This window comes from Ursus maritimus, unplaced genomic scaffold, assembly GCF_017311325.1.
Source record: "Ursus maritimus isolate PB19 unplaced genomic scaffold, ASM1731132v1 scaffold_34, whole genome shotgun sequence".
NCBI classification, from domain to species: Eukaryota; Metazoa; Chordata; class Mammalia; order Carnivora; family Ursidae; genus Ursus; species Ursus maritimus.
In genome coordinates this window covers 28,636,216-28,663,209 of record NW_024426008.1, presented here as the reverse complement: position 1 = coordinate 28,663,209, position 26,994 = coordinate 28,636,216, and the positions used below count along the sequence as shown (strand labels likewise).

Sequence of the window (26,994 nt, the reverse complement as noted above, 5' to 3'; positions counted from 1 at the left end):
AACCCGCTCCATGCCCCTCGGAGCCCCCAGCCCACCCAGCCAGTACACACGCCTCAGCCCCCAGGTGCCCTGAGGAGAGCACGGGAGCAGACACTCCCTTTCAGTGAGGAAACCCTGCAGAGGCCCATGGCGGAACCACAGATGGCTGTCCTCACAAGGACAGAGAAGCGCCTTCGGGCAGGAGGCACTGGCAGGTCAGGGCTAAGACAGGCCTTCGTCCTTCCAGCCAGGGGTCTGCCCACCCTCCCTGTCCACCCCACGAAGGAGAGAGGCACCCCAGGTGTGTGTGGTGGGGGGCAGGGGGAAAGGAGGACAGTCATGGTTGGGAGACTCTCCAGAGCAGTGGTGACGCCCTAGGTCCTGGGTGCTGCAGCCTCACAGCCACAGGAGCTCTCGGTGGCGGTGGAAGGAGCAGCCAGAAGATAGAGGCAGGAAAGGAACCCAGGGGCCAGCCTCATTTAGGGGCCTGTGACAACCACACAAGCCAGTCAGAGGGACACAAAGGGGTCTCACAGGTGGGGGCTCTGTCCTCCAGGCCCCCAGCTGTACTTCCCACTGCTTCCCCCAGTGGGTTCCAGGGCAGTGATAAGCGACGACCCAGGCTGGACCTGCTGTCCCGAGGCAGACAGTGTAGCTGGTCTGACCAGAGTCTGGGGACGGGCCCAGCAATGTGGCTTCTGCAGGGGCACGGAAGGTTCCACAGCCTGCTGCACACATAGCAGCTGAGAGGCTGGAGGGACCGGACACCTTACTGGAGTTCCTAGGAAGCCCTGGGCCCACAGCTGCCACCACCAGGAGAAGGGCCGGCTCTAAGAGGGGGCAGGATGGGGCAGCAGGTGGGCCAGCCCATGACCAGGAGCCATCTCCTGGATGTCCACGGACCCCCGGAGTGCCTGAGCAGTAAGTGTTTTCCGTGTGTAACCGCCAAGGCTGGAGTGAGCGCCCCCTTGCAGACTGTCCAGGGGACTCCTGCCCGTCTGCAGACACGCCTTCCCCGACTGCCCCAATATCCTGGGGGGCTGCTGCATGTCCACCCTGGGCAAGTCAGGTCCAGCCCTGCTCCCCAGGAGCAACGTGCACTTCCTCATGGGGTCCATTCCCTCGAGACCCACCCAGGGCTCCCAGTTCCTCCTCCCATGTGGGGCTGACCCCTGCTGCCTCTTCCACATACCCACATCCCCTCCTCTCGCCTCCAGGCTGTCTGCCCATGTGACACCCCCCCACACCTTCCAACCCGTGGCTGGGGAGCCACCCCACGCTGAAGAGCCCACCGGGCATCTGGTCACGAACTCAGGCAGGTGGTGGGTCAGGAGCAACCGTGCCAGATGCCCGGCTCCCTTCCGGCTGGCTCTGGGCAGCCCTCACACCACCACAGCAGCAATCAAGCCTTTCCCAGCTTCTGCCCTGAGAGGCAGGGGGCACAGAATTCTGCTGGAACGTCTCTGTCCTTTACTCTGGGGCCCAAGACACACGGGGTCCACCAGGGCAGCAAGGACAGGGCAGGACAAAAAGATCACCTGGCAGGGCCCCACTGGGCAGATGAGGCTGACCCCTCCCAACCCAGTCCCGCCTCTCAAGGGCAGCACCCACCCTGCTTCCCAGAGCGAATCTCTGGAAGGCCACAGTGTGTGAACGTGACTGCCTCTGGCCAACTGTGGCCGTGCCCGGCTCCCGGGGACTCTGCTTCTCCATCTGCAAAATGAGGCTTAAGGAGTCCCAGGACAGATGCTAGCTGGGCCTGTCCACACAGCAGTGCAGAGGTCCGAGATCAGGACTCTAGAGCTGCCAGCCTAACCCATGCAGACAAACTACCTGCCCCTTGGTTTCCCTACCTGAGATGAGGGAAATACGGGGTCATCGAAAGGATGAGTTCTGGGGCGGCTGACACTGTCCCATGTGCTGAGCACATCTGTTATACAGGTCACGTGACAGAGGCCATCGGATGCCCCTGGGAAGCTGGCGTGGGGGGCAGACACTTAAGCCGACTGTCACGGGGAGTTTGGTCAGAGGACACAGGGCAGCCGGCAAAGCGCTGCACATGGATGGCACCAGGACCAGGCACTGGGAGGCAGAGCTATCCTCACGGAAGGGGTGTTTCCTGGGGTGACCCTGCACGGCCTGCACCTCTTGGGGACAGCTCTTGGCATTGTGTTCCTACAGTTCAGGCTCCTCAGCCAGGCCTGAGCCTCAGGTGCCAGCCTCAAGGAGGGGAGGGAACGGCCACATCCAAGGCCAAGACCAGCAGAAGAGTGACAGGAACAGGGTATAGACGAGGCAGGCGAGGGGTGGACACTGGCTGGGCCTCTCGTCAGGGCAGGGGGTGGCAGGGACCCGTGGGGCAAGAGGCAGAGCCTTCAGAGAAAGAGGCGGCTGAGGGTGCATGGGGTGGGAGTGGCGGGCCTCCTCCTGAGGCAGCAACAGGAACAGCGGGACTCCCGGCCCCACCAAACCTGCTCCACGCGGGACTGGTTGAGCTCATTTCCTGACGCCCAAACCCAGGAGTCAGCAAGTCACCGGGGCTCTCCCGACAGCCCAGACAAGCCCTTCTGGAAGAGAAGCTGGGCCGAGACTGCCTCGGTGAGGTCAAACCCACCTCCCCGGCAGCCCCTCCTCCCATCCCAACCAGGGTGATCCCATGGGAGAAAGTGAGATCATGCACAGGGATCCAAGCCCAGGTCCTCCCAGGCCCACAGGCCTCGAGGACCCCTGACCCCAAATAGGGGTTGTGACTGCTCCCCACTGCTGCCAGACCCGGGTTCCGTCCCAATCCTTGCCAGAGGCCCCTCCCGGCCCTGCGGGATCCTGACTGCTCCATACCCCCCCATCGGAAGTGTGGAACTCAGCACCATCTGTCCCTCTGGTCACCTGTCACTGCCCCCCAAGTAAACAGAGGGCAGAGAGAGGGTCTCCCTGTGGTCCAGAACAAGGCCCCCTGTCCTTCTTGATGAGAACCCAGGGGTCCTGAGGCCACAGCCAGGACTTGCTCGCACGGACTGCCGGCTGCACCTGCCGTCCCTCTCGTTTGCCCACCTCCCCCGGAGGGCACTGGACACTCGCCCTCCCCTCCCCGCTGGGCACGCCGGTTACCTCCTTCAGCTCCTGCGCCACAGACGCCAGGCGCTCATTCTCCGACTGCGTGTTGGCGAGCACGTTCCGCAGCTGCTTCAGCTCTGTCTGCAGCTCCAGCACCTTGCGCACGTAGTACTGCTCCTTGGAGGCCGACTCCTGGATCAGACTCTCCTCCCGGCTCTCGCCGTCCGCGGCCACCTTCTTGTGGTTTGTGTGCGCCTGTCCAAACGCCTGTGCGGAGACCAGACGCTCATAAGAGGGAGGCCGATGCTGGCTAGCCCTGTGGCGAGACACCCTGGCGGCACACTGCTCATGCAAGTGCACGTGAGTTGGACTTCGGGGGAGGACATGATCGGACACGGGGGAAGCTGGAGAGGGGCCACTGGACACGGGAGCGTGGGACACCTAAGGGTTACATGGGGCTGCAGGGCCAATGGTCAGGCGGGGGGCAGAGGCAGGGAGGAGCTACGTGGGGCTGATGCCAGAGCGGGGCCACGCAGGGAAGGACCCAGGCCCAGCTGAGGGACTGGCTGGGGGCCCAGAGACACGAGGTGGGTATGGCACTCCCAGCAGGACAACCCCTTTCAGGACTCAGGCTGCTGACCCAGCCCTACCCTAGAACGAGGGCAGGTCCGAGGCCCACACAGCACCCCTCTGCCCCACTCCAGATGGAGAAACCGAGGCTCAAGGAGGCACTCTTCACTGCCTGATCTTGACCCCTCTGTTCACCCATCCTGGGAGGCCACTGAGACCAGGGAGGCCTGGGAGGGTGTGAGCCCAGACATGGGCTGAGTGATGGGACAGGAGCCTGAACTAGGACACTCAGAACCAGTCGACAGACCAGGCCCTGGGCTGCACCAGGCAAGGAGGCACTGCGCCCAGGCTCAGGGAGGAGCCCCCACCTAGCATGGTGTAGCTGACCCAGTCCACAGCCTAGGTCCTGCACCAGCTGTGGCCCCCATCCAGTGTCCCCGTCCAGCCACTCAGCACGGCCCCTGTCACCAGGACGCAACCCCACGGGCCTGTGTGTGTCCTCCCCAGCGGCCCCCTTCCCAGCAGCCACCCCATGCAGACTCTCTACAGGGCTCCCAGCTCACGGAAGAAAAACAAAATCCAGGGAGGGCTACCAAAGAAGAAAGTAGCTGATGTCTTTATTTCTTGAGAGAAACAAGGGCATTTTCACTTATTTGCTATTTGATAAGAAGTCCAGGAATTCCACCCAAGATAACAATTGGGAAAATACGCATAAAGATAAGGGTGTTGCTGAGCAGAACCATTACTGATATTAAAAATCAAAACACAGAAAGTCAGCAGGGTACTGGCTAAATGAAGTGGGGTCGCTCCTTCCTGAGGGTGGGTCTTGCTCATCTGCCCCCAGCTGCCAACCCGGCCTGCACTGGGAAAATGCCAGTGTCCCTTCAAACCAAGTCAGCTCAGCTCTGATTCCTGATGCTGTCCTCCTCCATCCTAGTTCCAAATAAAAGACCAAACAAAGCACAGATTCATGGACTTGGCCGAACTTGGGTTGCAGCCCTGACCCCCAGCTGCACACCAGCCCGGGATATGCCAGCACCCACCAGGCTTCCAGAAACGCAGGAAGGACCCAACCCATGGGGCAGGCGCCCTGGATGGCACTGGCCAACTCATGGCTGTCTCTCCAAGCCTCCAGACAAACCTGACCGGGCGACCAGAGGACAACACACTCCTGAACCCCAAGCTGGAGTGTGGACATCTCACCAGGCATCGGGTCAACCATCAGAGGCTGTCCCAAGGCCAGACGGCTCAACGCTGTGACACACACAGGCGTGTGCACACACATGTCCAGGCCTGCTGGCCTCAGCCTGAATCTTCGCCTACATCCAATCCCCAGCCCAGCCCATGAACACTGACACCACAGAGCTGGAGACTTGACCCTCCTGCAGAGCTAATCAGACAGTCGCAGGGACAGTCCTGGCTCCTATGTGGAAAAGCTACAGGGAACTTTATGTGACTGAGCAATAACTTTCAAGTCACTGGACACCCGGTGAGTGAGGGGCAGGGTACAGGTGAGCTCCATGACAGCCCCTGTCCCCCCAAAGGACCTTTGGCCATGGTGCTGAAAGAGAGACGATGCTGGGCAGCCCAGCACACCTTTGGGGAGGAGGCGGTGCTGCGAGACGGAGGACAAGGCAGCAGAAGAGTCAGACCGCAGACAGAGGGCACAATCAGTGCAAACCCATGAGAGAGCCGCCGGCAGCAAGCGGGGGGTGGGGGTGGGGGCAAAGATGTGGAGCTGGCTGAGCTCTCACTGGTCCTGACCAACAAAGCTGACAGGCACAACCTGAAAGCATCAAACTATGTCCCAGAACACAGCCTGGGAACACACACAGAAATAATGGCACCAGCTCCCACTCCGTCAAACTGGCGGCAACGGGGAAGGGAAACTGGTCCACCGCAATGGGGAGAGCTCACTGTCGCCAGGGAAGAGCCAGGAGACTGATTTCCACAGGCTCAGGACGCAGACCAGACACTGCCCACGCGGAGCACTGACCCGGGAGGCAAGCAACATGGACATAAAAAGAGTGACGCGAGGGGGGCAATGGATGGGATTACCAGCCAGTTACAGAATGTGGAAGACTTGTAAGCCTGAAAAAACAGCACCAAGACTACCCAACATAAATCACAGAAAAAGAGAGCAGAGTGAACTGTGGGTCAAACGTGGGTAACTAGAGTCCCAGGGAAGAGGAAAGATGAGGATAATAAGTACTTGAAAACCATAATGGCTCAAAATTTTCCAGATTTGATGGAAACTGTAAATCTACAGATGGTAGCAGCTCGTCCACCCCTGAGCACAAGCACGACGAGAGAAACTACACCAAGATGTATCACCAAATTGCCTAAAACCAGTGAATCAAAGGACACATTAAAATCACCCAGAGAAAAGAAGTACAAGATGACAGCAGATTTCTCTGTCGAGCCAGGAGACAATGGAACCACCTTGAGAAAACAAAATGAAACAAACCTATTAATAAGAGAGCTACACCCAGTGAAAACTCCACAGACGGGAGTTATGACAAGAGCTGAAAGACTTGATCACCACAGACCTGCATTATGGACATTAAATAAAACCCTTCAGGCAGAAGAAAACAATACCAGATGGAAATCTAGATTTAGGAGGAGGAGCAAAAAGCACCAGAAATGATAATTACGGAATAAATATAAAACACTTGCTTCCCTTACTATTTAAATCCCTTTAAAGATAATTCACTAGACACTCAATGCAAATCCCTATCAAAATTCCAATGGCCGGGGCGCCTGGGTGGCACAGCGGTTAAGCGTCTGCCTTCGGCTCAGGGCGTGATCCCGGCGATCTGGGATCGAGCCCCACATCAGGCTCCTCCGCTATGAGCCTGCTTCTTCCTCTCCCACTCCCCCTGTTTGTGTTCCCTCTCTCACTGGCTGTCTCTATCTCTGTCAAATAAATAAAATCTTTAAAAAAAAAAAAAATTCCAATGGCCTTTTCTGCAGAAATGGAAATTCATATGGGATTGCAAGGGGCCCAAAGCAGCTGAAGCAATATTGGAAACAAAGCAGGGAAACTCAAATTCTCTGTTTCAAAATTTAATGTAATGCTACAGTGACCAAGACAGTGTGGTACTGGCATAAGACAGTACAGACCAATGGAACGGAAGAGTCAAGAAATAAACCCTTAAACGTGTGGTCAACTAATTTTTGACAAGAGTACACAGAAATTCAGTGATAAAAGAACAGTTTTTCAACAAATGGTGCTGGGACAAATGGATATCCATGTGCAAAAGAATGAAGTCAAATCCTTACCTCACATCATATACACAAATTAACTCAAAATGGATCAGAGCCCTAAATGCAAGAACAACAACCAAACTCTCAGGAAAAAAATAGGGATTAATCTCCGTGACCTTATTGGCAATGGGTTCTTAACATTGACACCATGACTCCCTCTGCCTCTGCCTCTGCATGACACATGACACATGACTCCCTCTGCCTCTGCTTCTCCCCCTGCTTGTGCACACGCTCCCTTGTTTTTTCTCACAAATAAATAAATAAAACCCTAAGAAAAAAGAAAATCCCTGAATATTTGGCAACTAAACAACACATTTCTAAGTAATGTATTGATCAAAGATGAAATCGGACAAATTCTTTTTAAAAGAAATATTTTATTTATTCATTTGACAGAGAGAGAGAGAGAGCACCCGCGCGCGCACACACACACAAGCAGGGGAAGGGGCAGAGGGAGAAGCAGGCTCTCCTCTGAGCAGGGAGCCCGATGGGGGGCTCAATCCCAGGACCTTGGGATCACGACCTGAGCTGAAGAGAGACTCTCAACCTACTGAGACACTGAGGTGCCCCAATAAATATAGCTTTGAAAGAAAGAAAGAAAGAAAGAAAGAAAGAAAGAAAGAAAGAAAGAAAGAAAGAAAGAAAGAAAGAAAGAAAAAGTTCAAAAGAGTCTACAAAGGGTTCTCTAGTTGAGAGTGAGTTTAGCCAGGTTGCAAGACACAAGATCAATGTACCAAAATCAAACACCTACAAGGAATTACAAATACGAGGAAAGAACAATCAGAAAGTGAAAATTTTAAAACTGCTACTTACAACAGCATCAAAATTATTAAATGCTTATGTGTAAATGTGACAGAAGATGTAAAAGATATACACACTAAGAACACAAGATATTGCTGAGAAAAATTAAATAAAGAGAGATAAACATTCATGGGCCAGAAGACTCAATACTGTTAGTATTAACAATTCTTAAATTATATCTTTTTAATTAATAAAATTTTTGGAGCACATGTGTGCTTGGGGGCAGGGACAGAGAGAAAGGGAGAAAATCCCAAGCAAGCTCCACACCCTGTGTGGAGCTCAACGTGGGGCTGATCTGACGACCCTGAGATCATGAACTGAGCCAAAGTCAAGAGTTGGACGTTCAACTGACTGAGCCACCCAGTGTTAAGAATTTAACAATATTCTTAATATTGTTGTCAATTCTCCACAAATTTATCTTTCCATTCATCGCAATGCCAATCAAAATCTCAGCGTTTTTGGTAGAAACTGATTAGTTGATTCTAAAATTCATATGGAAATTCAAAGGACCTAGAATAACCAAAATGACTTCAAGAGAAAAACAAAGTAGAAGGACCCGATTTCAATATTTAGGCAATTTGTGGCAAACAGATAATCTTTTAACAAACAAACAGGGCTGGAATGAATGAGTATCAATATGCAAAAGATGATCTTCAGTCCATATCCTGCAGCATTTTGAAAATTAATTTAAAATGGTCATAAGCTGGGGCGCCTGGGTGGCACAGCGGTTGAGCGTCTGCCTTCGGCTCAGGGCGTGGTCCCGGCGTTGTGGGATCGAGCCCCATGTCAGGCTCCTCCGCTATGAGCCTGCTTCTTCCTCTCCCACTCCCCCTGCTTGTGTTCCCTCTCTCGCTGGCTGTCTCTATCTCTGTTGAATAAATAAATAAAATCTTAAAAAAAAAAAACGGGGGGAGGGTGCCAGGGTGGCTCAGTCGTTAAGCGTTTGCCTTCCGCTCGGGTTGTGATCCCAGCGTTCTGGGATCAAGCCCCGTATTGGGCTCCCTGCTCTGCGGGAAGCCTGCTTCTTCCACTCCCAATCCCCCTGCTTGTGTTCCGTCTTGCTGTGTCTCTCTGCCAAATAAATAAAAATCTAAAAAAAACAAACAAAAAAACAAACAGGGGGCGCCTGGGTGGCTCAGTCAGTTAAGCATCCAACTCTTGGTTTCAGCTCAGGTCATGATCTCAGGGTTGTGAGATTGAGCCCCAGGTCAGGCTCCAGGCTCCGTATGGAGTCTGCTTGAGATTCTCTCTCCCTCTGCCCACTGCCCCTCCCCCCCTAAATAAATAAATCTTGAAAAAAAAAAAAAAGATTCTCAAGCTGGGTACAAGAAACCATACCCACACAAATTCCAGCTATATGCTACTGATGACACATATGCAGGATAAAAACACGGACACAGAAAGCTGGAAGTAAACACAAATAGAAGGGTACACCCAGCAACAGTCAGAAAGCTGGCACAGTTACGTGAATAGCAGGCAAAATAAGACTCCCAGTCAAAAAGCACTGCCAGGAATAGAGTCAAACAATAATGATAAAACAAGTGCTTCACCAGGAAGTTTAGTTTAAAATCAGGAAACTTTTTAAAATTGCGGTAAAATATACAACATAAAATTTACCATCTTCACTGTTTTTAAGTGTACAGTTCAGTAACGTTGATGACATTCCCACTGTTGTACAACCCATTTCCAGAACTCTTTTCACTCAAAAAAAAAAAAAAAAGGACAATGCAAGACAAGGCACAGACTGAGAAAAATCTATGCGAATCACACATCTGATAAAAAAAAAATGTAGGAGCTCTCAGAACTCCGAGAAAGCACCCCATAAAACACGAGCAGAAGAACTGAGCAGACACTTCCCCAAGACACACATATGGGAAAGATGAGCGGGGAGATCCCACCACAGAGGTGCAAAAACACACGGACGAGAACACCTGCCCCTGCCTTGCCGAGGCTAGCGCGCGCCCACACCACCAGCAGGGCACGGACAACGGTGCGGCCGCTGCGCGAGCAATCAGGCAGCTTCCTCAAGAGTTAAGCAGACACCTGACACAAGGCACACTGTCCACTTCCAGGTGTTCGCCCAAGAGAACGCGTGTCCAGACAGTCCCGCAGGAATATGTGTCACAGCGGCGAAACCTGGCTGAAACGGCGCAGGGAGGCCGGCAGGGGGAGCTCCGAGCTCTACCTCGCTCCAGAGCCACACTATGCACTCCACAGCAGTGACCCCGCCCTCCCTGAAGCTGTTCACTGCAGGCATCCTACCCCAAGATGGGAGACCCCTGTCCCTGTGCTCACTGCCTCGGCTCATAGGCTGGGAGGCTGGGGGTCACCCAGCCCGCCCACCTGAATTTGTTCTAATGAAAGCATCCTCACCCACTCTGCACCAGCTTGAAACCTGCCTCCCCATTCCAGGAAGCACGGAGAGGAGCAGTGCCCACCATCTGACAGCGGTGTCCAGCTCTGGGCACGCACGTCCTCAAAGCATCCCCTGCCCTGCCATGCACCTCCCAGGCCAGTGTCCACTGGAGGGTCCCCAAACATCCCTGGCTGCTCTGAGGAAGAAAGGGGGTACCCTCCTGGACCCCAAGATGCACATCAGGACTTTGAGGTAGTGGCCCTGGAGGTAGCCGCAGCAGTGCTGCTGTGAGGTTCCCATAGGGGCTGGCCTCACCACGGGCAGGGCCACACTGTTCCTGACACAGGCTCTGGGGCACACCCAGCCTGGCGAGCCCCAACTTGGCCCCACAAGCCCAGGTGTGAGGTCACAACCAGTCCTACCTCAAGTTCATCCCTCCCCTTGTGGACACGGCACAAACACCTGCGGTCAGGGCCAGACTTGGTGGGGAGGCTGGGTTTGCCCCGTGTCGGGGGGTTCCTGGGGCTGGGGTGGGAGTAGAGGGTGCCCACAGCGGTGGAGGGAGCAGCGTGAACACAGGCTGGGCAGGAGCCCAGGGTGCCTGCAGGGTGTCCCCCACTCTCATGTCTCCCCAGAGGAGCCAAGGGGACAGGGGGTGGGGGCAGGTCGCTGGTCAGACCTTCTTCACTTGCCTTGTGTGCAGTCCCACCAGTGCCAGTGTGTGGCAGCCACCTCCTCCTGAGCTGGGCGATGCAGCACGTGCAATTCTGAGCACGGTCTCACACACGCACGCACAGCATTTCCGGCCAGCGCCAACATGCCGAGACCCCCCCCAGTCCCTGCTGGCACACAGGAGGCGCCAGATACCTGGCCCCCACCGGGCCCCCACTACCCCAATGAGACAAAAGCAGGGCAGAGAAGCAGAGACAATTAGGGATAGAGCTTTGCTGACCCCCTGAGGGGCACCCCTGGCCCAGGGTCAGCACGCTGCAGCCCCGCCAGCGACATCTGCCCAGGCCTGGTCTGCAGGTGAAGTTATACTGGAACACACCTGAATGGGGAAGTGAAGCAGCCAGCAGGATGCTAGGGCCACGGCCCTGAGGCCATGGGCACAAGAGCTAGGGCTCAGAGAGGGTCCCTGGGACCCAGGTCCACACACAGGTCAGCAACCGGCTGGGAACAGAGAGCCTGTTGCCCACAGGCAGTATGTGAACCTTCCAGGCAAAAGGCTCCCTCAGCCTGTCCCTAACTGGCCCAGCTCAGGGTGCAGGCCCCTCGAGGAGATAAGGTCCCTCCAGAGGCCCCTGCCTCCAACCCTCCCCCACCCCAGAGGGTCTGACTGGCTTCTCCCTCTGGGTGGGTCATCCAGCGCAGTGACAAAGATGGGAGGGTGGGGACAGGGGGGGCAACAGGAAGAGACCCCAAGCAGCCCCACACTCAGTACCAAATCTGCACTAGTCAGGGTTCCCCAGAGAACACATGTCGATACAGACATAAGAGGTTTGTTACAGGAGTTGGCTCAGGCGGTTACAGAAGCCGAGAGAAGTCCCACAGTCGGCTGTCTGCAAGCTGGAGACCCAGGAGAGGCGGAGGACAGAAGACAGACGTACCAGCTCAGGGAGAGACAGAATTCACCCTTCCCATTTTTGTTCCACTGGGCCAGAGTGATTAGATGAGGCCGGCCCACACAGAATCAAACGCTAACCCCTTCCAGAGACACACCCAAAAGTCCTGTTTCCCAACAACTGGGTGTCCCTTAGCGCAGCCACACAGACACATAAACTAACCATCACACCAGCGTCGGGTCTGTGCCAATGGCTCCCAACTCCATCCTGTGGGGTGCAGGCAGCCCCAACAACACAAAGAAGTCAAACTCTGTTCACAAGACCAGGCCGATGGCTAGATGTGGCCCTCGAGCAGCCGTCCGCGCACTCCTGATCTGAGCCAGCACCTCCTCGCCATCCGGAAGCCACGTTCTGTGGCTTGTCACACTGTCCCTGGGGCAGGTCAGGCCTGGGAGGGTGAGCGTGCTCCAGGGGCAGGGACAGGTCTGGCAAAAGCCCCCAGACAGGACCAGACCGGCTAGGAGTAGCTCTAGACAAGAAGCCCCTTCCCCCTCAGCTGTGGCAGAGCCCAGCACCCGGCCGGCAGGAGCGCAGGAAGGAGCACAGCGGTGCCAACGGCATACCGGCTGTGCACGACATGCCCGGCCCGGTGCGGAGGCAGCTGGCGGGACCAGGCCCAGGAAAAATAGGACTCATTGAGCTAGAAGAGCAACCCCACAAGGAGCTGCCCCCACCCCTGTGGTTGGCCAGTCCCCGTGTCCCCCAGAAAGCAGTTGGTCCCACTCTGCATGTGGCCTCCCCGTCTGCCCCCCAAAGAGAACGATCATCAGCGGGTCATCCACCCGGGCCCACAGACGCTGACCCTCAGTTTCTGACACACGTACATGGGGCCCAGAAACAGGTCCGTACGGGGAGACAGAACGAGCCTGCTCCTGACCCCAGGTGGGGCCTGGCTTCCTGGAGAAGGGCCTGCATCAGCAGGGCAGAAGCGGCAGCGGGAAGCAGGCCTCCAGGTGGGGCTGCCCCGGACGAGCTTCTTCCCGGACCAGTCTGGCCGTCTGAGGCAGTGGGTGCAACACACACCAGGCCAGAGAAAACCAGAGGAGGGAAGGCATAGGTCCAGGAAGCTGTTTCCACAGTGAAGCTGGGATCTAGGATTCTCGGCTCCTCTGGTATTGGAATTCCTGGGCTGATCCAGACTCACCCACCCACAGAAGGGCCACTAGGCTGCACCAGGATGGGGGCATCCCAGGAACCCCCAAGTCCTGCCAGCTGCCTGTCCTGCCCCCTCCCCGCACAGCTTTGGCGTGCTTACTGTGTGCCTGGGAAGACAACAGACACTGCCAGGCCCCCAGACCCAACTGTGTCCCAGCTGGGGACGCAAAGCCTGGCATCCCAGGAACCTCACAATGGCCAGCCAGAATCAATCCCTCGGTTCACCAATGATCTCAAGCAGAGTGAGGAGCCCCTAAGGTGTCCCTCACCTCTTTTCCAGTTCAAAATGGTGTCGGTACCAGAATCTTGCCCTGGAGAGCAGCTTCTCAGAGCCAGTGTGTACCAAGAGCCCTCCAGTGGGTCACGCAGGCCCAGGGCCACCTTGGGGGTAGAGGGGTCATGCCTTCGCCACCTGCTTCTGCCCCGACGGAGGGCAAGCAGCCATGGGAGCCACAAGGAAGAAGAAACAGCAACTCAAGTCCAATGCCAGCCAGCTGCAGCCTGTGCTCAACAGACTGATGGACTGACAGACTCCCGTCAAAACCGGTACATGCAGGGGCGCCTGGGTGGCACAGCGGTTAAGCGTCTGCCTTCAGCTCAGGGCGTGATTCCGGAGTTATGGGATCGAGCCCCACATCAGGCTCCTCCGCTATGAGCCTGCTTCTTCCTCTCCCACTCCCCCTGCTTGTGTTCCCTCTCTCGCTGGCTGTCTCTGTCAAATAAATAAATAAAATCTTAAAAAAAAAAAAAAAAAACGGTACATGCAGGCCACGGTGCTGCCGCACGGGGGGATCTGGTGACTCCCGGGCGACACCACGACTCGGCCAGCTCCTTCTGCAGAAGCCCACCAGCCCCACAGGAGCCTCGTTAAACGCAAGACAGGGTTGAGGCCTGTGAACTGGGTACAGATGTTATGGGATAAAGACTTCATAGCACTAAGAGAGTAAAGTCTCCATCGCAGATCGATCAGTGCTGTCCACACCGCACTCACTGGCACTAAACACTGAACACTGCCAGAACGTATCAGCTGGACCAGATCCAGAGTCTGGGGGCATTTAGCACTATGCAAGTAAACCAGAATCGGCGTCAACATGGAGAAGACACAACAGGATGAAAGGCACAGGCTTCTTTCCAATCAGAGCGTTTCCCTAAGGAAACGGTATGACAACGGGACAGGCTGACCTCACTGCGACCTCAACAGAAGTTGTACACACACGCTGAGCGCCATGGTAGAGCAAAATAAAAATAGATGCCTCTCAAATTTTCTATAAATCTACAACTGTCCTTAAAAAATAAAAGCTATTTAAAAATATTATTAGCATGCACCCAAACACATGAAAATTGGATCTCTTTGCTAATGTCTGTACCAAAGAGGCCACACAGACAAACACCAGGAAACCGAGCTAACAAAAAACAGAAACATCTCCTGTCAGTACTTGGGGACCACTGCCAAAGCAGTACTGTGGGGAGGGGAGGATGCGCTAAAAATACACTTCAGTGATAAAAAGAAACACAGAGACGCAACAAAGTAAACAAACAAAAGTCTCAGGAAGAGGAAGTGTCCCAAGAAAAGCCCGAAAGCAAAATAAAGCAAAAACAACTAAGCTGGTGTATTTTCTCATCCAGGGTGGTGGTCTGTGCGGGGCACCTGTCTCTAAGTCAGGCACCCACAAGCCGGTGCCCCCACATCCCCAGATGATGTGCCCGAGGGGGCAGGACTGGAGCTGGACCCCAGAGCCTCTCTGTTCACTACCATGTCCACTCCCAGCACAAGATGGGACAGAGGGCGGTCACACTGGGCTCAGTGGACACACCAGAACTCATACAGGAGCTCCCCCAACCCTCCCTGCAGGGAGGGAGGGCGGCGGGGCCAGGATACCCACACCTAACGTGGGCACAGAGACTTGGGGGGCCCCAGGACACAGAGCTACCCTTCACCGGGATCGCCAAACCTGCGGCACCAACACAATTCAGTTTTTACAATACTCATTTGGTGCCTGACAGGGATCTGCATAAGCAAGCCTATATAGGAAGCTGGCCAAAGAGTGTGTCAGAAGGTGAACTACAGACATTCCTGCCACAGACAGAGTAACGTGTGAAAAACCGCCCACACAAAGACACACTCACAATGACTGGCCTCGCTTCTCAGCCAGAGCTCTACAAAAATGGACGTGGTAGCTTTATTCTTGACATCGTAACAAGAACACCTGGGCATCATAAATCCAGCGAGACGGCTGAGCTGATGTTAACCAAGGACAACTGCATTAATACCGGACAAGCCCTGGGGTCCCGCCCCTGGGAAGGACAAAGCAAGGGACCTGTCCCCACAGGTGACGGAGGCTAGAAGACACGAAGAAAGGATGAGAAGTGATGATTTCACCTAGGAAATGCATTGAGAACACCTCCAGAAAGCTCACTGACACATCTCCATCCTCTCAAAGTAAGTGGTTACAATTTATCATCTCAACATCAAAAAAAATTAACCCTTGGATACTACTTTAACTAGAACCCCAAGACTTAGTCACAGGAAAGGACAGCAACTCTGGTGGGAGGGCTGAGCCGGAGCAGGAGGGGGAGCGCCAAGGGGTCACGGGCACTGTGCGCCACGAGCCTGAAGGGAGCTGCCTCAGACCCTCTGGGGTCACGGCAGAGCAACGGTGAGATTTATCCCGACCACTAGCAAGCAGAAAGACTCTCCCCTCACCTAAGAAGTTGTAAAGCTATAATTCACATACCATAACATTCACCCTTTCCATGGGTACAATTCAGTGGATTTTAGTATATTCACGGGGCGGTGCAACCATCACCACGACTTCCACATTCTCATCACTGCAAAAAGAAGGTCTCACCCCCACTAGCAGTCACTCCCCAGCTCCCCCATCCGAGACCCTAAAAACCACCAGTGTATGTCTGTGTCTGCAGGTTTGCCTGCAAGGACACTTCGCAGAAGGGGAACCTCACACGCGATGTCTCCGGTGTGACCAGCCTCTGGCGGAACATCGCGTTCCACGGTTCAGCAACGTGTGCCACGTCCCAGCGCTTTACTTCAGGGCTGCTCAGAACGATGCTGCTGTGGGCACTCACGGAGTGTTCATGCGGATGCTCTTTTCATGTCTTGGGCATACATGTAGGAGCACACCGCTAGGTCACACGGTAACTGTGTTTACGGCTTTGAGGAACCGCCAAACCATTTGCCAAGGCAGCTGCACCATTTTACTTCCTACCGGCCAACTGTGAGTTTTCATTTCTGCACATTGTCATCAACACTTGCTGCCTCTGATCAGCCATTCCAGTGGGTGTGAGGTCCCCTCCCGTTAAAAGACCTTTAAAAGTCACAATACTGGCCCCATTTCCATTAGTGCCTTCACCGTACCATTTCACTTATTGCCAGGCTCAAAGTTCTCAGAAGGATCTGCGTTCACGTTTTTTTTGGAGGAATAAAGTAAGGCTCCCAGAGGCGGAGGCCTCAGCTGTCCCTGGCAGAGGACCACTGGGCCTCTGGGCCACCCCACCCCTCAGCCACACCTCCCGCTGTGGCAGCGTCAGAACCACTCACAGCCCAACGACAGGAGGATCCATATCCAGACTATACAAAGAACTCCAATGCATCAGTAAGAAAAACGCAGACACCTTCCAGAAACACTGGTGACAGTCCCCAACAGCTTCTTCACAGAGGAGTGTCTCCAAATGGTCAACAAAGGACTGGCGGCAGGGGGGCATGAAAAGGGCTGCGTCCCAGACAGACGGACAGACATCCCTGAGTAAGGCCCCGAGGCACAGGTGGTGCTCACGCAACACCCAGAACGGAGCAGCTCAGCCCCCAAGCCCCCTAGCCCCCCCCCACCAAGCCTCTGCAGCTTTCCAGCTCTGACAAGGTCCAGGGAGGAGATGCCACAGATGGGAGAGGCCCTGAGGGGGGGTGGTTCAGGCAATAACCTGAGCACTTCACAGTCTGTGCCAACGGAAGCCCATTAGCTTCTCTCTCATGGGAAAGATCTCCTTGCACAGGCGAGAGAAACTAGGCTCCAAGAGCAAGTGACGTCCTATCATCTCCCAGGTGCGACCGCCAGAGAAGGCAGGAAAGAGGCAGAGATCGGAAGGCAGAACCAACACCTGGCCCTGTTTAGCCACCTTGCCTCCAAATCACCTGGGGAGCCAGAAACATCTGTTCACAGGTGCAGCCGCACCTGCTAGGCAGCCCTTCCCCAGTCCTGGAATGTGGAGCCTGGAATCTGGAATGTTGGGGTTTACTGGGGCAGTGCCTGTTAATCCCCAGATCTGGCTGAGGCTGGTCACGCTGGTCCTCAGCCCCACTTCATACGACTTACGGAGATTATCTCACTCCTGGCACATGGCCCTGCACCCCCCAGGCGCTAGGCAACCCAAGCGGCAGAGCCCGAGGAGGGCCTGGCCTTTTTGCCAGGGGACCAGGGTGGCTATCCGTGCGTGTCTGTCTTGGACAAGGGCAGATGGGTCCCACTTGTTGGAATCACCAGGAAAGGCTAGAGTGCAGGTGCACACACAGCCTTGCACACTGGTGACCCCGACATCCCCAAGGGTGAGGTGTTGGTGACTCAGGCACCGACTTGGCACCCAGCTCAGATAGGAAGCCAACCATTAACACAAAGGTCTGCAAGAGAACCTCATCGCTGCAGAGGTCAGCAGGGCTCTTGGGGCCAGGTGGGGTGGAAGGCGCCTGCTGGTGACCCTCCTGGTGGGGCAGCCATGGGAGCACAAGCAACTCTTTGTCTCCTTACAGGTGAGTTAGGCACCCATGTCAAAAACCAGGGCTGCTTATAAGACAGAATCATCTGGGCAGCAGCCACAGTCACTCTGGAATCTTCCATCCCTCAAGACCCATCCCACCCTGATTAATGCAGCCCACCACTTGAAGAAGGGCTCAGCCCCACCTCACAGTGAATCCCAACAAGTGGGAGACACGGGATGGCCAGCAGGAGCAGCTTCCTGGGTGCCTCCAGGCAGAGAAACCATGGAAGGAGAGGGACAAGCTCCCCCACAAGGACAGAACCTGGAGGCCTGGGACATCCCTGCTGGGTCCCCATTGGGCCACCTCTCAGAGCTAGGGTGTCACCAGGGATTGAAGTGGCCTGGCAGGCTGAGGGCAGGGCTCAGGGCAGTCAGCCCAAGGGAGAGCAGGGGCCCACCCTGGGACCTTCCACTTCCTGCGAATGCCCTCAGTAAACACCACCCAAAGACCAGCACTCCTATCATTTCAGTTCAGAGAGTCGAGCTGGGGGAGGAAGGGCCCGAACCCCCGAATACCACAGCGTAGGCCAGGGCAGTGGCGGGGGCGCAGGCCTGGCCTATGAAAATGCACACACCAGTGGGCCCAGGGCACCCCACACCAGCACCAAGCGCGCACCTCCTCAGTGGGGCCAGGCAAGCCCACATCTGGCAAGTGACAGATGCTCGGTAATTGTCTACGGACGGCCTGGAGAGCAGGGAGGACAAGGGGACGCTGGGGCGGGGGGGACGGACAGACAACAGCTCCAGGGAATACACAGGTGCAAGGCGATCTGCTGGGAAGGCTGGAGGTGCTCTGGGTTCGGGGGGACGGGGGGAGCTAGAGAGCAGGCCTCCTCGTTGGATTGGGAACCTATCCCGGGAAGGGGTGCAGCCCCCTCGTGGATTTGGGAGTCTCCTTCCGGGAACAGGGACCTCCTCCTGGGGACGGGGGGCAGACAGAGGCTGTGGCACACGACACAAACTCTGCCCGCAGACAGCCCTCACCCATCAGACCAGCATGCCAAGGGCCCATCCCTGTCCCAGGCCCAGGTGGTCCATGTGTGACACCTGTCCTCCATCAACCCACCCTTCCCACTATGTGGCTTCTGGCCTCAGTTTCCCCGTGGAGAACCTGCACATGGGCTGTGGGGATCAGACGAACCAGACGCCCACATGGGAACAGAATACGACTGCCTATGGATGGTTGTCACCCCCCCCCCCCGGTCCGTCCCATCCACCCACATTTGTCCCATTGCCACCACGCACCCCAGCTGCCTTGGGCAGTGTCCAAACATTAAGCTGCTTTTAGAAAACTGGGAATCCACTCCTGGGCAGTAGGGATTTAGCCAGAATCGGGTGCATTTAGGGAAGATTACACCCTAATTGCCTCAGCGTCAGCAGGCAGGCTTCTGGCCAGCTGAGCCCCAGGGCTGGCGGCGGTCCCCAGGGACCTAGAGGCCAGTCCTGGGGCCAGGGACAAGCCCCTATGTTCCCGCAGCAGCTGGCTGCCCACCACAAACCTCACTGAGCATCCTGCAAGCACGGCAGGAGGGGCAGCTGCCCAGCTCCCATCTGCCCTGCACCCCCAGGATGGCCTGGGCTGGAAACACCAGGAGAGTAGCCTGCGTTGGCTGCTCCGTCTCTAATCTCAGCACATCTTCTCCGTTAGTAGTCTCGTGGTGAAGGGACACCCAGCCAGCCACATGGGCACCAAGTGGCCAGAGACTCTACCTTAGGACCCAGAGCCTGCAACCTTGGGGACAGACGTGTCCACAGCCGTGCCAGGACGAGACAGTGGGTCTCAGGGGCAGGACTCCCCCACAACTGGCACTGTGTCATGCTCACCCTGGCAGAGTTGGTCCCAAGTGCCCCCAAAGACCCAGTACAGGATCACCTGCCATGAGGGGCTCCCACTCCCCAAGGAGAGAGGACAAGAGAGGGGAGAACCTCCCGGGGGACAGCCAGGACCCTGTGCTGACGCCCACTGTCTGGTCTCCCAGCCTCGCCCCTCCACCCGGCACACCTTGAGGTTGTCTGGAGGGGTGAGGCTGTCAGGCCCCTCCTGTGCTGTGACATATGCACAGGCGTGCACATGATCCATGTCACAGCTCCAGGACGCCCTCCTGTAGGGACTGCCCAGAGCCAGCTGACAGCCCACGACAACAGCACCAGCACTGCAGCCACCCTGGAACCTGCAGAAACTACCTGCCGCCCTGCGCCCCGGCCCTCGGGCCTACCTGCACTCCCTCCCCAAGCTTCACGGCCGCATCTAGGTCCTAAAAACAGAGAGGCATTCCAGACCTCAGCCCGTGCAAGCACAGGAGAGCATCCCCCAGTGGAAGGGAGGCGCTGAGAGAGCAAGAGAAAGAGGTGTGCTTGGAAGCAAAAGCATGTGGGAGCCCCATGTGGACCGACCATAAATCAGTGGGTTCCTGCAGACCTGTCCCAAAGCCAGCGACGAGGAGCAGCCAAGGGAGAGGCCAAACCTGGGGGCCCAACAGGCTGGAAAGACGTTCCCAGAGGGTGGCGGGAACCTGAAATGGTAGCAGAGGCACCTGAACCCAAACACTTCTGAAGAGATGGAGAGGCCCCCGGGGCAGGCAGCCAGTGGAACACCCATGGGGAACTGGGTCTCAGGTCCAACCACTGGCTGACCACACACCCCTCCCCTAACTGCTGCCTGGGTCAAATGCACAGGCTAGTAAGTTAAGCAGATCACTGGCCTGGTTTATCAGGAAGAGAATCAACCCTCACTGAGCTGAGCCCAAAGGGAAGGAAAATTACATGAAGACACTGTCCTGTGAACCGCCTTCAGGGACGAGGGCACAAGGACACAGACATACCACACTGGTCTTTTAGCAAGAGTCTCACCAACCCCACTGGTGAATTTTCTTTTTAACCATGTGTGTTCTATTACTTTTTGCCAAGATTTTAAAAAAGGACAATCATGGGTTGTCAGTGACCACAACCAACCTCATCAGCCCAGGGCTGAAGACCTGGGGAGCAGGCCCCAGTCAGGTGCACAGAGTCATACAACCAAAACCACAAGGCTTAAGGGACACATGAAAAGATGAAAACACACAATCTAGACAGTGGGATATGATAAAAAAGGTAACTCAGAACACAGCGCCCGCAGTTGGCCCAGCAAACGGACCTTGTGGGGGGGAATACAACGGAGCAAAAACATAGTCTAGTCCCTTCAACGAATGGAGTTACAACACCCAGACACCCCCATGCGAAAAAGTGAGTCTGGGCACACCTTATGCCCTTCACAAAAACTAACTTAAAACCAAACCTTGACCTGAACATAAAGCGCAAACCTACAGAACTTCCAGACAGAAACACAGCAGAAGAACCGGTGTGATCCGGGGTTTGGTGACGCAGAGCTCAGCACCAAAAGCAAGATGGCACGAACATGAACACCGCTCTGTGAGAGACCTGCTACGAGACTAAGAAGATCAGCCACAGGCTGGGAGAATTACCTGCAAACCAGGACTTGTGTCCAAAACAGACAAAGAACTTCTAAAACAGTAAGATACCACTCAATTTTCAAATCAGCCAAAGAGGAGAGCCGACCCCCCACCAAGGACACAGACAGCAACCGAGCACACGACACGCTGCTCCGCGCTGAGTGTCATCGGGGACGCTTCCTGGAGTGGCCAAAATCCAGAGCACCGACCACGCCAAACGCTGGCGAGGACGTGAGCAGCAGACACGCACGGTCTGGACGCAGGCACACAGACTGCGCAGCTGCTGGGGAGAGTTCGGGGGTTTCTTGCAAAACTAAACGTATTCAATCCAGCATTCACAAGCCCAGGTATTGACCCAAATGACTTGAAAACTTATCCCACGCAAACACTTGGCACACAGATGTTTATAGCAGCTTCAGGAAGCCGGAAGCAACCAGGACACCCGGTCTGAATGCAGAAAAGTGCATGCCAATTTTAAAAAATCACTGAGAAAGCTGGGGGATCCTAGGAAGGAACACAATACGTGCGAGCAGTCTAACTGTACTTCAAATGGATGAGGGCACCTCACTGAAGGGACGGGGAACGCGGTGCTTGCTCAAGCACCTTATTTGGAACTAAGTGGAGTAGAGAAGACCTAAGGCACAGAAGCACTCCGCTCTAGGTGACGCAGGCACAGGTCAGCCACTCTGACCCTCCTGTGCACCTGTGCTCCAACAGAGCGGTCACGTATCTGGGTGGCGGGTGGCAGAGCCAGGTGTCTCACCGCTGGAGGGAGGCTACAGATAAGCAAGGAGAGGCAGCCAGAACAACGCACGCGGTGACGGGCCAGAGCTGGGATATCGTATGAACCCATGTTCAGCTTAACACATACACAGGTGGCTCTGTCTAGAACCGTCTGTGGATGTGTGTACATGGGTTCTCCTGGCTCTGTCGGCCGGGAGGGCGTAGAGACAGTGACTCTCCAGCAGCAGCAAACATGCAGCACCCAGATCGTGATGGCAGTGGTGGCTGCTTCTTTATTTTCCCCCCAAGATTTTATGTATTTATTTACTGAGAGAGTGTGTGTGCCTGCCAGGGGGCAAGGGCAGGGGCAGAGAGAGAGGGAGAAGCAGACTCCTCACGTAGCAGAGAGCCTGACGCGAGACACGAATCCAGAACCCCAGGATCATGACCTGAGCCAAAGGCAGACACTTCACCGACTGAGCCACCCAGGCGCCCCCAGATCTTGGTTTCTAACACCCTCTCCAATAAAAGAAACCAGGCTCCTTGAAGAAACGGCTGATTCCAGGACTGAGGTACAGAGCACACAAGATGAGCTTGGAGTACCTTGCAGCACCAGAAAGTTGGTAAGAAAGAGAGAAGGAGGGAGGGATGGAGGAAGAGGGGAGGAGGACAGGGGAGGGGAAGGAAGGAGGAAGGTAGGACAGATCATGACAGTGAGTGTGTCGAGGGGGCACAGGAGCAAATGGAACAGCCACCAGGGGCCAAAGCTGGAAACAGAGAACAAGAGGATCAGCAGTACTGGATCCTGACGCGAACGAGACCAAGTGTCTGTGAGTCAACAGCAATATAAACCCGTGGACAGCTAAGTAAATAAACTGGGAAGACACAGGTCTCCCATGCAGAAAAATCCCGAAACACGTACGTAGAGACTCCCGTCCAGGAGGGGTCTGGAAAGGGGGAAGGGGCGCCCTGACAGTGGAGGCCCAGGCAAACACCCAGCCAGGGACATGGTGAGAAGAGCACTTCATGGCTGCAACCCTCCTCCCCAAAACCCATCCCGAGAAACACAGGAGACAAATCCCAACTGAGGGACATTGGCCAAAACACCTGCCCAGTGCTCCTCAAAACTGTCAGGGTCACAACAAACACGGAAAGTCTGAGAAACGGTAGCAACCAGCAATGCTGAGGACACATGCGGTCTGTCCTGTGGGATCCCACATGGGGCCTGGGGCTGCTGTTTTCTGGGACAAGACTGCACATGAGCAAAGGCTGAGCCCCCACCAGCTCCCACTGCTCCTCAAACATCACCCATTTCTGGAACAAACAGATATGGGACTGCCTCACCAGGCTGGCCACAGGACAAAGCTGGGGGACATCAGTGCTGGCAACAACTTGCTCTTAGGCTGCTATGGGAGTCTGCCCTCCCTAACCAGGGTGAGCATCTGCAATCCCAGCATTTGCACCAGGTGACAGGGTGACAGCAGACAGCCTGCCTGGCTCTGCCCCATCTAGGAGCCAACATGCCCTCTGAGCACCCTGGGTCACAGCTCTAGGGCATCCAGGGACTCCCTCAGGCTGGTGGACAAGCCTGGACCCCTGCAGTGCATACGGGATGGGGTGCGAGGGAGAAGGAGAGAGCAGAGTGCCCAGGGGACCCCAGGCAGCAAATGACCGATCCTGCCAAACAGGTCCCAGGGCCACCCTCATGCCATCACTGGCAGGGCTTCCGGGAGGCGCTGGCCTAACACAAGGACACCAAGACCCAGGGAGGGGGCCGTTGGGGGTCACATCAACCCTTGCTGGCATACAGCATGGGCCATGAGCCCTTGCTCTGACCCAGGTCCCCACCTGCGGAGTGGGGACAAGGCCAGCCCCTCTCTCCTGGGTCACAGAGAGGGGGCACCACTCTGCCTCAGCCAGGACACACCTGATGGGTGATCATGAGACCCGGAGGGTAGAGGAGGTGCAAGAAGGCTGGTCTCACAAACGTGCTAGACAGGCAACCCAGGAGCCAGGCCACCACTCAGCTAAAGGGAGCAGCCCGCCAACTTTTTAAGACAAAGGAACACAAAGATAGAGTGAGGCCTGCGGGATGACAGCAGCCCCAGGCTCCTGGCAGGAGGCAGGTCAGGCATTCTCAGGACAAGCGCCCACAGCTACAACCCCATCTGTAAAGGGACAGGCCCTCAGCCAGGGCACCCAGCAGACCCTGCTTGGCTCCTGATGCCAACAATGCCAGCAAAGCAACATTTCTGAGCCAAACAGGGAAACGCGAACGCTGACTGGATCTGACTGGATCGTGACAACATCAAGGAATTATTAACTTCGCCAGATGTGAAAATTCACCTGTGGATGGTATGAAACATTTAACTTACATTTTATAAAAAAGAGTCCTTATTTTTTCAGCACAACACACAGTCGTGCTTACAGAGAAGCAAGGCCCAGGAAGAGCAGAGCTGGAGCCGCAGATGTGGGCAGAACACACACGCCAACCACACGATTCCCTCTGCTTGGGTTCTGCTTGAAATTTCCCCTAAAGAAGGTGGAAACCCTTAGCAGGGGCGCTAAGCAGACAAACTGCCTTTAAAAAAACAAACCCGTAAAACACAAACCACACAATGATTTCACATAACACAGCGAATGGACCGAAGTGCACAGCGTCCTCCAAACCCACGGAAACCCAGGCTCCATTCGTGTGAATTAAACCTGCTTTTCTGCAACCCGGAGCATAACACTGAACCGTGTCTCTTTGAAAGCTGTTATAGATGCCGTTCTCTGCTTTCTAGAGTATCTCGTGCAGCTGCCCGACATCCACGGGAAGAAAACAGCTGGCAAGTAGAAACAGCCCGCCGTTCCCCACACTTGCCATCACCTTCCGAATTCCCACACACATACCGCTCACAGCTAGCTTCTGATACTCCTCAGACAGACGTACGATTTTTAAAACATATTAAGCTCTAAAAAGAAGCCGGGCCCCAGACCTCCTTGATACTATCACCTGCCTGAGCCTGGACGGCCCTGCATCCCTGTGACCCCAGCTCTGGGTCCTCTTCCCAGGGTAGAGTCTGCTATGGGGGAAGGCTCCCAGGCCCGGGAGGGCCTTGCCCGTCAGGGCCTGCTGGGTCCTGGCCAGCCCCTGCCCACTGGGCAGCTTCACCTCACTGTCTCAGAAGCAGCCAATCTTTCTTTACCCCGATGTTTGTAGCGGCACGCCAGCCAGTGCACCACCGTGGAGAAGTGTGACTGCGGGGGACTGCCCCTCACTGACAAGGGGTAACTGATCTCCTCCCTCCCAGGAAGGGGCCAGGGTCCCTGAGGTGACAGGGAAGCCCAGCAGGAGTCCGTGTGGCCCTGACCACAGCTCTCTCTGACCACTGCCTGCCCTGGCCCTGAAGGGCATGCCGCTAGTCCAGGGCCACGCGGCTCCTGAGGGCCAGGCAGGATCCACTCTCTCCCTCGGAGCCAGCGTGGAGACCGTGGCCCCGGACAGCATGTGCAGCACCTCCTTCCCTGCGGGGGCTGCACTTCTCGGGCTCCCGCCCTCCCCTCGCCTCGAGAAGCAGCTCCATCACAGCCAGTCACCACGGACAGGACAGGAGGGGACATGGAGGCAAGGCAGGAGACTCTGGCCTTTCTAGTGGAGGAAGAGCCCTGACACTTGCTTTGTGATCCCTGCCTGACACACGTTCCACAGGCAGCCAAGTGGGAAGCGCCCAGCAGTGCAGCCATGGTGAGCCAGCTGGTCACCATCCTTGCACACCCGCAGCTGCCTCCCCGACTGTCAGACCCTGAGGGCACCGCAACCTGTGCGTTCAGGGCCCACCACACCCCACCTCCCGCCCCAAGTCAGGCCCCTTCCTGTCCACGCAGACCACTGCACAGCCGGACCCAAAGGCTGCAGGTCCCCCAGGGGACTCCAGCCCCAAGACTCCACTCCATCTTCCAGGAGAATCCCCAGAGGCTTTAGCCAAGTCAGGGCTCTTCCCAACCCCAAGCAAACACTTGAGGCAGCCTCCAACCACCCCTCCCTCCTCAGCAGGAACAGGGACACGCCACACAGGCTCACAGCCTTGAGCAAAACTCGGCTTCTCTGTGCCTCGGCTCCCCCGGATGTAGGACGGACATAACAAGGTGGTGACCCCAAAGGTAGGTGTGGGGGCTGTAGGAGTCAGTGGGGCATGGGCAGGCCTTCATAGCACCCTCCTCTGTGGGACTAAACTGACTCAAAGCTGTAACTTCTACGCAAAGACCTTGAGGGGACCCGGCACCTGAGGACCTAGTACTCATTGGTCACCCCCACCCATCCATACCTCAGTTTCCCCATCCACTGGAAGAGGAGGGGAGGGGAGGGAGGAGTGAGTATAGGAGACAGAGCAGTGCCTCCAGCAGCTCTGCCTGGCCTTTCAGGCTTAGCAGGACCAGACAGACGGACTTCAGTGCTGAGAGCTGGGCTCAGGCAAGTCCAGAGAGGAGGCGGAGGCAGTGGTGAGAAGCGCCCAGGCCTCCAAGGGCAGGCGAGTTGGCAGGTGGGCCGGCCTTCCAGGAGCTGGAAGAGGCAGGGCCGGTGAGAGCAACGAGGGCAGCCGGGACACAGGGCGGCAGTACAGGGTGAGCCGATTCCACGGCCCTAGTCGAGCAGGCTCTGCCGCCCAATCCAGGGGACTGTGGGGACGGCAGGCAGGGGAGCCGGGCCTGAGTGGGATGGACGGAAGGAGCTGACGACACTAGCTGGCAAACACTAAGTAAGCACTTACTGTGTGCCGGGCACTGTGCCCAGCCCGTGACACACCACAGCTCACCCAATTCCACCCGCTGCTTCCCGGGGCCTAAGTACACTGCACAAACAAGATCCCGAGCTGGCACCCAAGGCAGCGAGGGCTCTGACACTACACTCAGTCCCCTGCCCCTGGCCTGAGGCACAAGGACCACCCAGTCAGGGCACCTGCCTGAGCCCAGCAGGCAGGAGCTGCCACCCCAGCACACCTGCCCCCTTGAAGCTGCAGCAGAGGGTACAGAGTAAGATGAGGACATGGGCACTCAGGACAGGAAACACCACACAGCTGAGCAAAGGCCATCCAATCTCTTCCCCCCCAGAGCGGGGAGGGGACACAGTGGACTTGGAATGGACTGGGCCCTTATGAACCCAGGTTCAATCACTAGCAAAAATGCTTAGGCAAAAATGGCCCGTGGGTAGCACCGCACACAAGCACGCACACACCAGGGTGTCAAGACAACACTCACCTAGCGACAA

General features: G+C 56.1%; 1 protein-coding gene across 3 annotated transcripts in view; it reads right to left on the bottom strand.

The window, feature by feature from the left end:
- The window catches only part of BICD2 (BICD cargo adaptor 2), a 53,250-nt gene that overhangs the window by 23,600 nt on the left and 2,656 nt on the right, over positions 1-26,994 (bottom strand). For all 3 annotated transcript variants that reach the window (XM_040620375.1, XM_040620374.1, XM_040620376.1), the window contains exon 2: positions 3,088-3,300. In XM_040620375.1, coding sequence (XP_040476309.1) covers positions 3,088-3,300 — 213 coding nt within the window. The remainder of the gene's footprint in view (positions 1-3,087; positions 3,301-26,994) is intronic.